This window comes from Loxodonta africana, chromosome X (assembly GCF_030014295.1).
Source record: "Loxodonta africana isolate mLoxAfr1 chromosome X, mLoxAfr1.hap2, whole genome shotgun sequence".
NCBI classification, from domain to species: Eukaryota; Metazoa; Chordata; class Mammalia; order Proboscidea; family Elephantidae; genus Loxodonta; species Loxodonta africana.
Window position 1 is genome coordinate 122936146 of NC_087369.1, and position 15425 is coordinate 122951570.

The 15425-nt window shown below is 41.4% G+C and overlaps 1 protein-coding gene across 1 annotated transcript; it reads left to right on the plus strand.

Annotated features, from left to right (window-relative positions):
• Positions 1-1064: 1064 nt before the first annotated feature.
• LOC100673246 (G protein-coupled receptor associated sorting protein 3-like) lies at positions 1065-3719 on the plus strand. Its single transcript, XM_064278459.1, has 2 exons — positions 1065-1476; positions 1849-3719. Exons 1-2 carry the CDS (start codon positions 1065-1067, stop codon positions 3099-3101), a joined length of 1665 nt encoding a protein of 554 aa, XP_064134529.1. The 3' UTR covers positions 3102-3719.
• The last annotated feature ends 11706 nt before the right edge of the window (positions 3720-15425 follow it).

Sequence of the window (15425 nt, forward strand, 5' to 3'; positions counted from 1 at the left end):
TGGGGGTTGGCTGTTGGCAGTTGGGTGAGACCAGATCACATCTTGGACCATTGACTTCCAGCTTTCCAGAAACCTCTGCCCTCGCCCATTTGTGTACAGGAAATGGGGGTGGGTGAGCCAGGATCATGCCTATGGAGTAATTGGTAGATACTAGGGTGGGAAATGGGGAAGGAAGTGATGCCAAGAGGGTCCAAGGACGTTGGCTATATTGCATAACCAGTGCTGTAGATTTGGAAAGGCAGATGTTTGTTGGATTGAGAGACCACTCCGTGTGTCCTTGCCCATAGATCTGCCTGTGGATCTGCTGTAGAGCTTGTCTACTTTGGAAGCAAGGAAGGAGGAGAGCCTCGCACCGGATCAGGGCAGGTTGGTGTGAGAATGAGGCCTACTTGGGTAGACCTGTAGGGGAGTGGTGTACACCAGCTTGGGGTCAGAAGGGCTGTGGGTGCTCCTTAGCCTCTCTTGCTCTGATCTCAGCAAGCTTTCCCATGGTCCGTGCTCCTGTTTGATGCAGAGGAAAGAGTGTGCAGGGCCTGGGCAGGGTATTGTTTGGGAGTAGTGAGAGTGTGGAAGGGATAAAATGAGGACGGAGGTTCTCCACTGATCGACTTGTACCACACAGTCTCTGCTCTTTCATGTCTCTCTATGTGACTTTGTGCATAGAGCAGTACAGTGGGAAGAGACTCAAAGCCCCGTTTCATTCTTCCAACTCAGGTCCATCTGCAGTGGTAGCTGTGGTGGCCTTGGAGTGGCAGAAGACCATCCGTCTCAGCAGGTCTGCACCCAGGAGCCGTCATCTTCCTCCAGCCTGAATGTGCTTCTGCTCTCTGTCTGTATCATTAACAGAGGCTGTGTGTCACGGACTCAGTGACTGTTCAGCCGACAATTGACTCTGACTGTTGCTTCCAAGGCTCTAGCCTGACCTGGTGAAAGAGTGTTAAGACACTGACCTGAGACACCTTGAGTTCTAAGGCCGATACCGAATAGGGCTACATAACGAGACTTCAGCCATGCCTGAGAATAAGAGTGGAACCCATGCTAAAACTAGGAAAGGGACTGGCGTAATGGCTGAAGCAGAGAGGGAGGCTACTGACATAGTCAAGGCCAAGGCAGGGTTTGAGACAGATGCAGTAGCAGAGAGGAAGGGAGTGTCTGAGGCTAAGTTGGCTACTGAGACGAAGGCAAGAGCCCTGTCAGAGCCTACGGCTCTGGTCAAAGGCGTGGCTGAGGCCATGCCTAGATCCTGGGCCAGGTCAGGGGAGGAGATGAATACAGACTTTGGTCCCAGGGCTGAGGATGAGGCCGCTGTGGTATCTGGTTTTTCTTGTGTGGCTGAGGAGAGTACTGCACCTGCGGCCAGACACAAAGATGAGACTGATACTGATGCCTGGTTCTGGGCTGGGGAAGAGGCCAGTATCGGTTCCTGGTTCTGGAACGGGGAAGAGGCTGGTGATCAGACCAAGGCTAAGGACGGAGGTGAAACTGATATTGGTGCCTCAATCTTTACTGAGGAGTTGGGAATAGAGGCTGCTACTGGGGCCAGCTGGAAGCCTAGGATAGGGGAGGAGGATGAAGAGGAGGAGCAGGAACAGACAGGGGCGGGAGAGGAGAAGGGGGAGGGGGCGGGAGAGGAGAAGGGGGAGGGGGCGGGAGAGGAGAAGGGGGAGGGGGCGGGAGAGGAGAAGGGGGAGGGGGCGGGAGAGGAGAAGGGGGAGGGGGCGGGAGAGGAGAAGGGGGAGGGGGCGGGAGAGGAGAAGGGGGAGGATGGTGACCAGGAGGAGGAGGAAGGGGAGGAGTGGGAGGAGGAGGAAGGGGAGGAGTGGGAGGAGGAGGAAGGGGAGGAGTGGGAGGAGGAGGAAGGGGAGGAGTGGGAGGAGGAGGAAGGGGAGGATTGGGAGGAGGAGGAAGGGGAGGAGTGGGAGGAGGAGGAAGGGGAGGAGTGGGAGGACTACGAGGAGGAGGAGGAGGGGGAAGTCATTATTGGGAAGTGGTTTTGGGATGGAGATAAAACTAGCTTTGACCCTAATCCTAGACCCGTGTACAGGATAGTTAAGCCCCAGGTAACGTGTGAAATTGATGAAAGAAATAGGCCCAAGGACCGGTCTGAGGTAACTATCTGGCCCAATGCCCCTGCTGAAATTCCGGCATCGTTGGCATCTGGATACCAGGTCCCTTCGAGGACAAGGCCTTTTTCATATACTGCCCACTCCTCGGCTGAGAAAAACACGGGTTCCCTGCCTGCGGCAGAAGCCGGTCTTCGTGAGGGCATTTTCGTATGCCTACAGTCTATAGACGCGTACCCATTTGATTCTGAGACTTGCACTCGGGCCATAGAGAAGATTAGAGGGCAAATCAGGATCAGGGAGCTGAATGGGATTGGGCCATTTCCTTGCTCTTGCAAAATGGAATGCCGCCTGAATTCTGAGAACTTTGAAAAACTTGTTAGCTTACTTAAGTCAGATGCTGATCCTGTCATTCATAAAATAGCTCAAATTGCAATGGGTGTCATCAAGGTTCATCCCCTTGCCCAACAGCTCATTAATGAGATGGGTGTGCTGACTGTTATTGAAAGCTTGCTCCATTTTCAATTCCCAGACATGACAAGAAAGGCTGAAATTACTCTGAATCCCATTTCTGCGGAGGAAAGACAACGCAGGAGTATATTACATGTTGTGCATATGTGTAAGGAAACCGTGTCTTTTCCCTTGAGTTCACCTGGTCAGCAATCTGGATTAAAGGAGTTAGGGCAGCTGAGTGCTGACCCTGACCATCACGTCATTGTTGCTGCTTACCTTCCAGAGCTTTCCCGTATGCTATGCCTGGGAAATCATAAAACCAGAAATCTGGTTTTGAAAGTACTTTTGAATATGTCTGAAAATCCCCTTGGAGCAACCAACATGATGACTGTTCAGGTATTGTCAGCATTAAGATTCACCTGTCACCCTAGAGAGGCAAAAGCCCACCTTATTACTGTCGTGGCCATATTTGTTAATATAAAGGAGCATATCAGAAGGGGATCGGTTGTAGTTGTTAATCGCGTGATGTATAATGAATTCAGGGTCATCTTCCGTGAAGTTAAAATGATTATTGAAAAATTGTAAAATGAGCCAGAAATAAAAGAGAAAACTTGGAACAATCTCCAAACTTTAATAGGCCATATGTTCCCAAAGAGCCTTGTGGTTATCACCATGTGCACATTATAAATTGCATCTTTAACGTGATGTTAGTTGTGACAGCCTCTGGGTTTGAGCTAGATCATATTTGGATATCAAATGAATATTACCCCTTGAGCGGAAAATACCTGTTGATCTTTATCCTGTCTAGTTTGGGAGACGTGTAGCATTTTTCCGTAAGGAGATGGTGAACCAACATTGGAAGTAAGCTAGCTTGTTCATTAGTATCTACATAGATCCATTTGTGGCTTCACGTGGCAAAAAACGAAAAGCAAAACCAAACAAAGCAAAAGAAAAAAAATCCTTGAGTTTATAGTCTAGTTGTCGAAATAAGGCATATACACACAAATATAAGCGCCAGTACCGACAGCGTATATATGCTTGTAGCCAAATGTGCCATCTTGATCCTTAAAGGAAGCAGGGATTGCTACAGTGTAGACTGTTTAATGTAAAAGGAATAACTATTTTCCCTATTCCACCTGCATGACACAACTTACTCTACAACGTATAAATGGACCTGAGTCTCAGTCAAAATGTCATGTTAGTTTATTTAATTTTTTATCTCGGTACCACATTTGGAGTTCTCATATTGTCAGGCTATTTGGTTTGTGTCAGTGTCATTTCTTACAAAAAGAAATGAAGGAGGTTTACAGGAGAAACATTCCCCTAGTGCCTACTCTATGTCGGGAACTCTTGGCACCATATTTTACATGTTTTTTTTTTCTCTCACGATGATCCTGTTGGATAGACTACTAGTATTTCTTTTTATCGTAAGTCATTAATCTGGGTAGTCTCCAATGAGAATCCGAGGGGTTTAATTTTTTCCTACATCGCCACAGCTGGCAAGTGGCATAGCTGTTTTGTCTGATACTGAAACCCACTCTCACCACACTGCCTTACACTCCCCCTTCACTTTTCGCATGGTGGTCTTCAAGGCTCAGGGATTATTTGGTTTTAATGGCTCAATTCTGCTGTGGATGATGTCCCTGCTGGGCTCGCAATTCTTAACATTTAAATTTCTCCAAATCTGGCCATGTCAGTTAGGCTTTTGGCTCCACCTGGCTGGAGGTCAGGAGAAAAGTCTAGGATGAATAGATGGGTTTGGCCCAGCAGTGTCTGCGACAGTCGACCCAGAACGGCAGCTGTCTCAACCCACAAGATAGTGATTTCTGGAAATCTGTAAGGTCCAGAAAGTATTCCCAGGAGTTTGGCCTGTGGCTGAGTTCTGTAAGTCTTATGGCAGGAAGTACAACCCATGGTCTGAGCTAAAGAGAAAGTTTCTGTGTGTGAAAGTATCGGGTTATACGCTTTAAGACTTTTACACAGTTAAATGAAATCATGCTCTCAGTACTGTTTGTAACATGCTTTTTTCCTAGCAGTATGTTGTGAAAATCTTTCCATGCAATAAATGTAGTTATACAGCATATTTTTGAATCGTGTAATATTTTGGTATGTAGTCTCCCGATTTTTTCTTTCCATATTTTCTAATATACATATGAACACATTTATTCTTTTGCGAAAATGGGAGAGTGGTATTCTGCAACTTGCCTTTCCCTCGTCATTATTTTCCTAATTCATTATTGTAGAGATCTGTCACATGCTTTTTATTAAGAGCTTCATTGAGGTATAATTGACAGACACCAAACTGCACGTATTTGGTAAGTTTAGAGATACGTATTCATGCATGTCACCATCACCACAATCAAGATAGTCATCATATCTGTCTCCCCCCAACAGCTACTTCCTGCCCCTTGGTAATCCCTCCCTCCCAACCCTCCCTTTATTTCTTCTCCCCCCACCCCCGCCACCATTGATCTTCTTTGTATCCACATAGTTTTCATTTTCTATGATTTCGTACCAATGGATTCATACAGCGTGTACTCTTTTTCTTTTTTGGGGGGAGGGGGTGTGTCTGGCTTCTTGCACTCAGCATAATTATTAGACATTCATCCATGTTGTATGTGTTAATAGTTCATTGCTTCAAATTGCCAAGTAGTATTCCATTCCGTGGTTATACCACATTTTGTTTATTCTCCTGTCGAAGGACATTCGGGTTGTTTCCAGCTTTTGGAGATTATTAATAGAGGTACTGTAAACATTGGTAGACATATGCTTTTATTCCTCTTGGGTGAATGCCAAGGAGTGGAATGGCTGGCTCATACAGTAGGTATACATTTCACTTTTACATTTCCTAAGTGGCTGTGCCGTGTTACATTACCACAAGCTGTGTGTGAGGGTTCCCATTCCTCTCCATCCCTGCTAACACCTGATGTGGTCAGTCTTTTTTCATTTTAGCCATATGGCGTTGTGGTTGTAATTTGCATTGCTCTAGTGACTAATTTTTTTGAGTGACTAATGATGTTGAACATCTTTTCACATGCATGTTTGCTATTCATATATTTCCAGTGAAGAATATGTGCAAATCTTTTTGCCCATATTTTAAAAAGTGGTTTTTTAAATACCTTCCTTTTATTGTACTTTAGATGAAGGTTTACAGAACAAACTATTTTCTCATTAAACAGTATACATGTTGTTTTATGACATCGGTTTACAATCCCATGACATGTTACCACTCTCCCTTCTTGACCTTGGGTTCCATTTTATCAGCTTTCCTGTCCCCTTCTGCCTTCTAGTCCTTTCCACTGGGCTGCTGTGCCCCTTTAGCCTCATTTTGTCTTATGGGCCTGTCTAATCTTTGGCCGAAGGTGAACCTCAGGAGTGACTTCATTACTGAGCTAAAAGGTTGTCCAGGGGCCATACTCTCGGGGTTTTCTTATTGTTGATTTTTAAGTTTTTTTAAAAAATATATTCTGGATACAAGTCCCTTATCAGATATATATTTTGTGGATTTTTTTTCCCAGTGTGTGGGTTGTTTTTTAATTCTTTTTAAAGTGTCTTTCGAAAAGAAGTCCCCCCCACCCCCCACTGGTTGGAACAATGCTGTATTCATATAGAGAAGAGACAGGGCAAGGCTGGTTTTGATAGTGGGCATTAGTTCCCCATGGCCGATAGGGGTCACTCCCCAAATCCGATGCAGGGCTTATGGTCTGTGTGCACCTTTCTCATGCTGCTGTTGAGAGACATCATTCCTTTCATTCCAGGGACAGATAAATGGAGTTGATCAAGTGTCATATGACACACACATATGTATTCATTAGGCCCATGTTGTTGTTAGGTGCTGTCAAGTTGGCTCTGACTCATAGTGACCCTGTGTATAATGGAACAAAATGCTGTCCAGTCCTGTGTCATCCTCACAATTATTGCTATGCTTGAGTCTGTTGTTGCAGCCACTGTCGATCTATCTCATTGAAGGTCTCCCTCTTTTTTGGTGACCCTCTACTTTATCAACCATGATCTTCTCCAACAATTGGTCCCTCCCAATAATATGTCTAAAGTAAGTGAGATGAAGTCTCACCATCCTTGCTTTTAGGGAGCATTCTGGCTGTACTTACTGCAAAATGGATTTGTTCGTTCTTGTGGTGGTCCATGGTATATTCAATATCCTTCACCAACATCACAATTCAAATGCCTCAATTCTTCTTTCATCTTCCTTTTTCATTGTCTGGCATTTGCATACATATGAGGAGATTGAAAATATCGTGGTTTGGGAGTGAATTGCTGGGCTGAGGGCTGTGGGGACCGGTCTCAGGGAACATCCAATTCAACTGGCGTAACACAGATTATAAAGAAAATGCTCTACATTCTGCTTTGGTGAGTAGCTTCTGGGGTCTTAAAAGCCAGTGAGCGGCCATCCAAGATACTCCACTGGTCTCACCCCTTCGAGAGCAGGGGAGAGTGAAGAAAACCAAAGACATAAGGGAAAGATTAGTCCAAAGGACTAATGGACTGCAACTACCACGGCCTCTACCAGACTGAGTCCAGTACAACTAGATGGTGACTGGCTACCACCACTGACTACTCTGACAGGAATCACAACAGAGGGCCCCAGACAGAGCTGGAGAAAAATGTGGAACAAAATTCTAACTCACAGAAAAGACTAGACTTACTGGCCTGACAGAGACTGGAGAAACCCCAAGAGTATGGCCCATGGATACCCATTTAGCTCAGTAATGAAGCCACTCCTGAGGTTCACCCTTCAGCCAAAGATTAGACAGGCCCATAAAGCAATACAAGACTAAATGGCACACCAGTCCAGGGGCAAGTACCAGAAGGCCAGGAGGGCATAGGAAAGCTGGTAATAGGGAATCCAAGATCGAGGAGGGAGAGAGTTGACATGTCATGGGGTTGTTAACCAATGTCAGAAAACAATATGTGTACTAACTGTTTAATGAGCAGTTTGTTCTGTAAACCTTCATCTGAAGTAGAATGAAATAAAAGTGTTGAAAAGCAACAAAATAAAATATCATGGCTTGGGTCAGGCACACCTGAGACATCACAGTGACTCCCTACGGAGCATAGTTCTACTCTGACATACACGGGGTCACTATGAGTTGGAGTGGACTCAACAGCATCAACAGCAACCGGTTTGTTTGTCTGTTTTTGGTCCTCTGTTGCCTTCCCTGTCCTACCTCATTGGCCTTCCAGGCTTGGAAGTGAGATAGTGAGGAGAGGTGAAGGGCAGGAAAGGGCAGAAGTGACGGGTACTGTGGTGCTATGGTTTTGGAGTTCTCTGGGCTTCATATAGAAGAGCAGATGTTTTTAATTTTGATGAAGAAAATCTTTTACCGGTTGTGCTTTGCTGTTGTATATAAAACATTTTTGCCAAGCCCAGTTCACAAAGATTTTCAGCTATACTTCTAAAAGTTTTATAGTTTTAGGTTTGACATTTAGGTGTATAACCCATTTTGAGTTAATTTTTGTATATGCTGTGAGTTATGAATCGAAGCTCATTATTGGCATAGCAATATTCAATTGTTCAAGCACCATTTGCTTAAGACTCTTCTTTCTCCACTGGGCTGCCTTTGAACTTTTGTCAAAAATCAGTTGTCCATATATGTAGGGTCTATTTCTGGGACCTTTATTATGTTCCATTGACCTGCTTGTCTATCTCGATGCCAGTGCCCCACTGTCTTCATTGCTGTGCCTTCATAATAAGTCTTGAAGCCAGACTGTGAGTCTTCTAACTTTCTTCTTTTTCAAAGTTATTTTGGCTATTTCACATCTTCTTTGCCATATGCAGTCTAGAATCAGCTTGCCAATTTCTACAAAGACACCTGCGGGGGTTTTGATTGGGATAGATTTCAGTCACTACATTGATTTGGGGAGAACTGGCATCTTAACAATATTGAGATTCCTGATCCATGAACAAAATACGTCTCCTCGTATTTTTTAGGCCTTCTTTAATTTCTGTCAGGAAAATTTGGAGTTTTCATGCAACATGCTTTCTAACAGCTGCAAAAAAAAAAAAAGTCTTATATGGCTATACCACATTGAATCGGTCCCTTGGTGATGAGTGTTTACAGGTGTTTTTTTCCTGTGAGACTTGATGCTGCAGCGAGCATCCTTGTTTCTATCTTCACACCTGTTTGAATACTTCTGTACGGTAAATTCCTTGAAGTGGAACTGCTTTGTCAAAGGTCGTGAATGGCAATGCCTTGTAGCCAACGACCACCAGGAACATGCCTGTATTTGTGCAAGTTTATTACTCGTTGCAGTGAGGGAGAGGAAGGGAACTATGGGTGCCTCACTAAGAAGTTGTTATACCTAAATAATCTTAGAAATAATTATAGGACTGGGCTTGTGTTAGGTGATGTGGAGCAGGGCTTAAGGACGTGGCCCTTGCTCTGGACTGCATGGGGCAGTTTATTTTTTTTTCAGTATTCAGACATGATTATTTTTTTGTCTTGATCCATTGCAGTCACAGAGTGTCCTTGTCTGATGATGGTGTTCTATGGAATTGTTTGTATTCAACAAGAGACCACCCTAGAACCTAGCTGTGAGGGCTAAGCTAGCCTCTGGATGTCAAGAATGTTTTTCTTCTCTCACGGGTGTTTACAAATTCTGATATGTACTGCGAAACCGACCTTCAAAATGTATTTCCACTATTTCTTAAAAATTAAAAAAAACTTTTATTGTGCTTTAAGTGAAAGTTTACAAATCAAGTCAGGCTCATAAAAATTTACATACATCTTGCTATATACTCCTAGTTGCTCTCCCCCTAATGAGACTGCACACTCCTTCTGTCCACTCTGATTTCCGTGTCCATTCAGCCAGCTTCTCTCCCTCTCTGCCTTCTCATCTCCCCTCTGGACAGGAGCTGCGCACAGTGTGTCTCATGTGTCTACTTGAGCCAAGAAGCTCACTCCTCACCAGTATCATTTTCTATCCCATAGTCCAGTCTAATCCCTGTCTGAAGAGTTGGCTTTGGGAATGTTTTCAGTCTTGGGCTAACAGAAGGCCTGGCGACCATGACCTCTGGGGTCCTTCTAGTCGCAGTCAGACCATTAAGTCGTCTTTTTATGAGCATCTGAGGTCTGCACCCCACTGCTCTCCTGCTCCTTCAGGGGTTCTCTGTTGTGTTCCCTGTCAGGGCAGTCATCAGTTGTAACCGGGCACCATCTAGATTTTCTGGTCTCAGGCTGATGTAGTCTCTGGTTTATGTGGCCCTTTCTGTCTTTTGGGCTCATAATTACCTTGTGTCTTTGGTATTCTTCATTCTCCTTTGCTCCAGGTGGGTTGAGACCAATTGATGCATCTTAGATGGCCACTTGGTAGCGTTTAAGACCCCAGACACCACTCTCCGAAGATGGATGCAGAATGTTTTGTGAATAGATTTTATTATGCCAGTTGACCTAGATGTCTCCTGAAACCATGGTCCCCAAACCCCCTCCCCTGCTACGCTGGCCTTCAAAGTGTTCAATTTATTCAGGAAACTTCCTTGCTTTTGGTTTAGTCCAGTTGTGCTGACCTCTCCTGTATTATGTGTTATCTTTGCCTTCACCTAAATTATTTCTTGTCTACTGTCTAAATAGTGAACACCCCTCTCCCTCCCTCCCTCCCTCCCCACTCTCATAACCACCAAAGAATATTTTCTTCTCTGTTTAAACTATTTCTTGAGTTCTTATAACAGTGGTCTTATACAATATTTGTCCTTTTGCAAATGACTGATTTCACTCAGGATAATGCCTTCCAGATTCCTCCATTTTATGAAATGTTTTGTGGATTCATCACTGTTCTTTATCGATGCATAGTATTCCATTGTGTGAATATACCATAATTTATTTATCCATTCGCCCATTGATGGGCATCTTGGTTTTTGCTATTGTGAACACTGCTGCATTGAACATGGGTGTGCATATATCTGTTCATGTAAAGGCTCTTACTTACCTAGGAAATATTCCAAGAAGTGGGATTGCAAGATGGTATGGTAGTTCTATTTCTAGTTTTTTAAGGAAGCGCCGGAACAATTTCCAAAGTAGTTGTACCATTTTAAATTTCCACCAGCAGTGTATAAGTGTTCAAGTCTCTCCACAACCTCTCCAACATTTATTATTTTGTGATTTTTGGATTAATGCCAGCCTTGTTGGAGTGAGACGGAATCTCATTGTAGTTTTAATTTGCATTTCTCTAATGGCAGATGATCGTATTTCTTCATGTACCTGTCAGCTACCTGAATGTCTTCTATAGTGGAGTGCTTGTTCATATCCATTGCCCATTTTTTTATTGGGTTATTTGTCTTTTTGTTGTTGAGTTTTTGCAGTATCATGTAGATATTAGAGATCAGATGCTGATAGGAAATGTCATAGCTAAAAACCTCTTCCCAGTCTGCAGGTAATCTTTTTACTCTTTTGGTGAAGTCTTTGGATGAGCATAGGTGTTTGATTTTTAGGAGCTCACACTTATCTAGTTTTTGTTCTGCATTCTTAATAATGTTTTGTATACTGTTTATGCCACATATTAGGGTTCCCAGCATTGTCCGTATTTTTTCTTCCATGGTCTTTATCGTTTTAGATTTTATATTTAGGTCTTTGATCCATTTTGAGTTAGTTTTTGTGCATGGCGTGATGTATGGGTCTTGTTTCCTTTTTTTGCAGATGGATATGCAGTTATGCCAGCACCATTTGTTAAAGAGACTGTCTTTTCTCCATTTAGCTGACTTTGGGCCTTTGTCAAATATCAGCTGCTCATATGTGGATGGATTTATGTCTGGATTCTTAATTCTGTTCCATTGGTGTATGTATCTGCTGTTGTACCAGTACCAGACTGTTTTGACTACTGTGGTGGTATAATAGGTTCTAAAATCAGGTAGAGTGAGGCCTCCCACTTTGTTCATCTTCTTCAGTAATGCTTTACTTATCCAGGGCCTCTTTCCCTTCCATGTAAAGTTGGTGATTCGTTTGTCCATCTCATTAAAAAATGTAACTGGAATTTGGATAGAGATTGCACTGTATCTGTAGATCACTTTGGGTAGAATAGACATTTTCACAATGTTGAGTCTTGCTATCCATGAGCAAGGTATGTTTTTCCACTTATGTAGGTCTCTTTCGGTTTCTTGCAGTAGTGTCATGAGGTTTTCTTTGTATAGGTCTTTTACATCTCTGGTAAGATTTATTCCTAAGTATTTTATCTTCTTGGGGGCTACTGTAAATAGTATTGATTTGGTGATTTCCTCTTCGATGTTCTTTTTGTTGGTGTAGAGGAATCCAACTGATTATTGTATGTTTATTTTGTATTCTGATACTCTGCTAAACTCTTATTAGTTTCAGTATTTTTCTTGAGGATTCTTTAGGGTTTTCTGTGTATAAGATCATGTCATCTGCAAGTAGAGGTACCTTTACTTCTTCCTTATCAATCTGGATGCCATTTATTTCTTTATCTAGCCTAATTGCTCTGGCTAGGACCTCCAGCGAAATGTCAAATAAGAGTGGTAATAAAGGGCATCGTTGTCTGGTTCCTGTTCTCAAGGGGAATGCTTTCAGACTCTGTCCATTTAGGATGATGTTGGCTGTTGGCTTTGTATAAATGCCCTTTATTATGCTGGGGAATTTTCCTTCTATTCCTATTTTGCTGAGAGTTTTTATCATGAATATGTGTTGGACTTTGTCAAATGCCTTTTCTGCATCAATTGGTAAAATCATGTGATTCTTGTCCTTTGTTTTATTTATGTGATGGATTACATTAATTGTTTTTCTAATGTTGAACCATCCCTGCATACCTGATATGAATCCCACTAGGCCATGGTGAATTATTTTTTTGATATGTTGTTGAATTCTCTTGGTTAGAATTTGTTGTAGATTTTTGTTCATGAGGGATATAGGTCTGTAATTTTCTTTTTTTGTGTGGTGTCTTTACCTAGTTTTGGTATCAGGGTTATGCTGGCTTCACAGAATGAGTTTGGGAGTATTCCATCCTTTTCTGTACTCTGAAATACCTTTAGCAGTAGTGGTGTTAACTGTTCTCTGAAAGTTTGGTAGAACTCTGCAGTGAAGTCATCCGGGGCACGGCTTTTTTGTTTCGTTGGGAGTTTTTAAATTATCTTTATCAAAAGGTAATTATTCTTTATTGTTTATTCTTTTTGTATGTGTGCATTTACTGATATAAATTGACCTCTGAGCACAGCTTTATCTCTGTCCCAAAGGTTCTGTTAGGAAGTGTTTTCAATCTCTTCCTTTGTCATGGGTTTATTTAGTTGTTCTAACTCTGTTTGTGTTAGTTTAGGTAGGTAGTGTGTTTCTAGAAATTCATCCATTTCTTCTAGGTTTTCAAATTTATTAGAGAACATTTTTTCATAGTAATCTGATATGATCCTTTTAATTTCAGTTGGGTCTTTTGTGATATTGCCCATCTCATTTCTTATTTGGGTTATTTGCTTCCTCTCCAGTTTTTCTTTTGTCAGCTTGGCCATTGGTTTATCAGTTTTGTTAATTTTTTCAAAGAACCAGCTTTTGGTCTTGTTAACTCTTTGAGTTGTTTTTCTGTTCTCTGTTTCATTTAATTCTGCTCTAATTTTTATTATTTGCTTTTTTCTCATGCCTGAGGGTTTCTTTTCTTGCCCTCTTTCTATTTGTTCAAGTTGTAGGGATAACTCTTTGATTTTGGCCCTTTCTTCTTTTTGTACGTGTGCATTTATTGATATAAATTGACCTCTGAGCACTGCTTTCGCTGTGTCCCAAAGGTTGTGATAGGAAGTGTTTTCATTCTCATTGGATTCTATCAATTTGTTTGTTCCTTCCTTAATGTATTCTGTAAGCCAGTCGTTTTTGAGTAGGGTATTGTTCAGTTTCCAAGTGTTTGATTTCTTTTTTGTACTTTTTCTGTTATTGGGTTTTACTTTTATAACCTTATGGTCAGAAAAGATGCTTTGTAATATTTCAATGTTTTTGATTCTGTTAAGGCTTGCTTTATGACCTAGTATGTTGAGAGTGGTCCATGTGCACTGGAAAAGAACATATACTTGGCTGCCGTTGGGTGGAGTGTTCTGTATATGCCTGTGACGTCATGTTGGTTGATTGTGGCATTTAGATCTTCCGTGTCTTTATTGAGCTTCTTTCTGGATGTTCTGTCCTTCACTGAAAGTGGTGTGTTGAAGTCTCCTACTATTATTTTGGACCTGTCTGTCTCACTTTTCAATGCTGTTAGATTTTGTTTTATGTATCTTGCAGCCCTGTCGTTGGGTGCATAAATATTTAATAAGGTAATATGCTCCTGATATATTGTCTCTTTAATCATTATATAGTGTCCTTCCTTATCCTTTATGGTGGATTTAACTTTAATTCTATTTTGTCAGAAATTAGCATAGCCACTCTCACTCTTTTTTGATTGTTGTTTACTTGATGTATTTTTTCCATCCTTTCAGTTTTAGTTTGTTTGTGTCTTCAGTCTGAGATGTGTGTCTTGTAGGCAGTATATAGATGAATTGTGTTTTTTATCCATTCTGCCACTGTCTGTCTCTGTATTGGTGCATTTAGTCAATTTATATTTAGCGTAATTATGGATAGGTATGAGTTTAATCCTGTCATTTTGATGTCCTTTTTTGTGTGTTGTTGACAGTTTCTTTTTCCCACTTAATTTTATGCGCTGAGGAGTTATCTTTACATATTGTCTTTTTCTCTTATTCATTGTTGTTGATTTTGTTCCTGCCGAATCTTTTTTTTTTTCTTGTATTTTATATTGAGGAATAGGATTGTTAGTCTCCTTTGTGGTTACCTTAATATTTACCCTTATTTTTCTTAGTTTAAACCTGACTTTTATTTCTTTATATCACCTTGACTTCCTCTCCATATGAAAGATCTATGACCACATTTTTTAGTCCCTCTTTATTGTTTTAATGTGGTCATCTTTTATGTAATTACATCACTGTTTCCCTGATTTGAGCATTTTATCTTGATTTATTTTTGTGATATCCCTATCTGGATTTACATTTGGTTCCTCCGTCTTGCATTCTAGTCATGGGTTGATATCTGATAGCATTGATTTTCTAACCAGAGAACTCCCTTTAGTATTTATTGTAGTTTTAGTTTGGTTTTTACAAATTCTCTAAACTCCTTTTTATTTGGAAATGTCCTAATTTTGCCTTCATATTTGAGAGACAGTTTTGCTGGATATATGATTCTTCCCCGGCAATTTTTTTCCTTCAGTGCTTTATATAAGTCATCCCATTGCCTTCTTGCCTGCAGGGTTTCTGCCGAGTAGTCCAAGCTTATTCTTATTGACTCTCCTTTGTAGGTGACTTTTCATTTATCCCTAGCTGCTCTTAAAATTCTCTATCTTTGGTTTTGGCAAGTTTGATTATTATATGTCTCAGTGACTTTCTTTTGAGATCTAGCTTATGTGGAGTTCGATGAGCATCTTGGATAGATATCTTCTCATCTTTCATGATATCAGGGAAGTTTTCTGCCAACAAATCTTCAACAATTCTCTCTGTATTTTCTGTTATCCCTCCCTGTTCTGGTACTCCAATCACTTGTAGGTTATTTCTCTTGATAGAGTCCCACATGATTCTTAGGGTTTCTTCATTTTTTTTTTAATTCTTTTATCTGATTTTTCTTCAAATGTGTTGGTGCCAAGTGCTTTATCTTCAATTTCACCAGTTCTGCCTTCCACTTCTTCAAATCTACTCCTGTGTCTTTCCAATGAGTTGTCTAATTCTGTACTTTTATTGTTAATCTTTTGGCTTTCTGATTGCTGTCTCTCTACGGATTCTTGCAGCTTTTTAAATTCTTCATTGTGTTCTTGAATGACCTTTTTAATTCTTCAACTGCTTTGTCTGTGTGTTCCTTGAATTGTTCTACATTTTGCCTGATCTCCTTCCTAATCTTGTTCATGATGTCTTGAAGAGTTCTGTGTATTAAG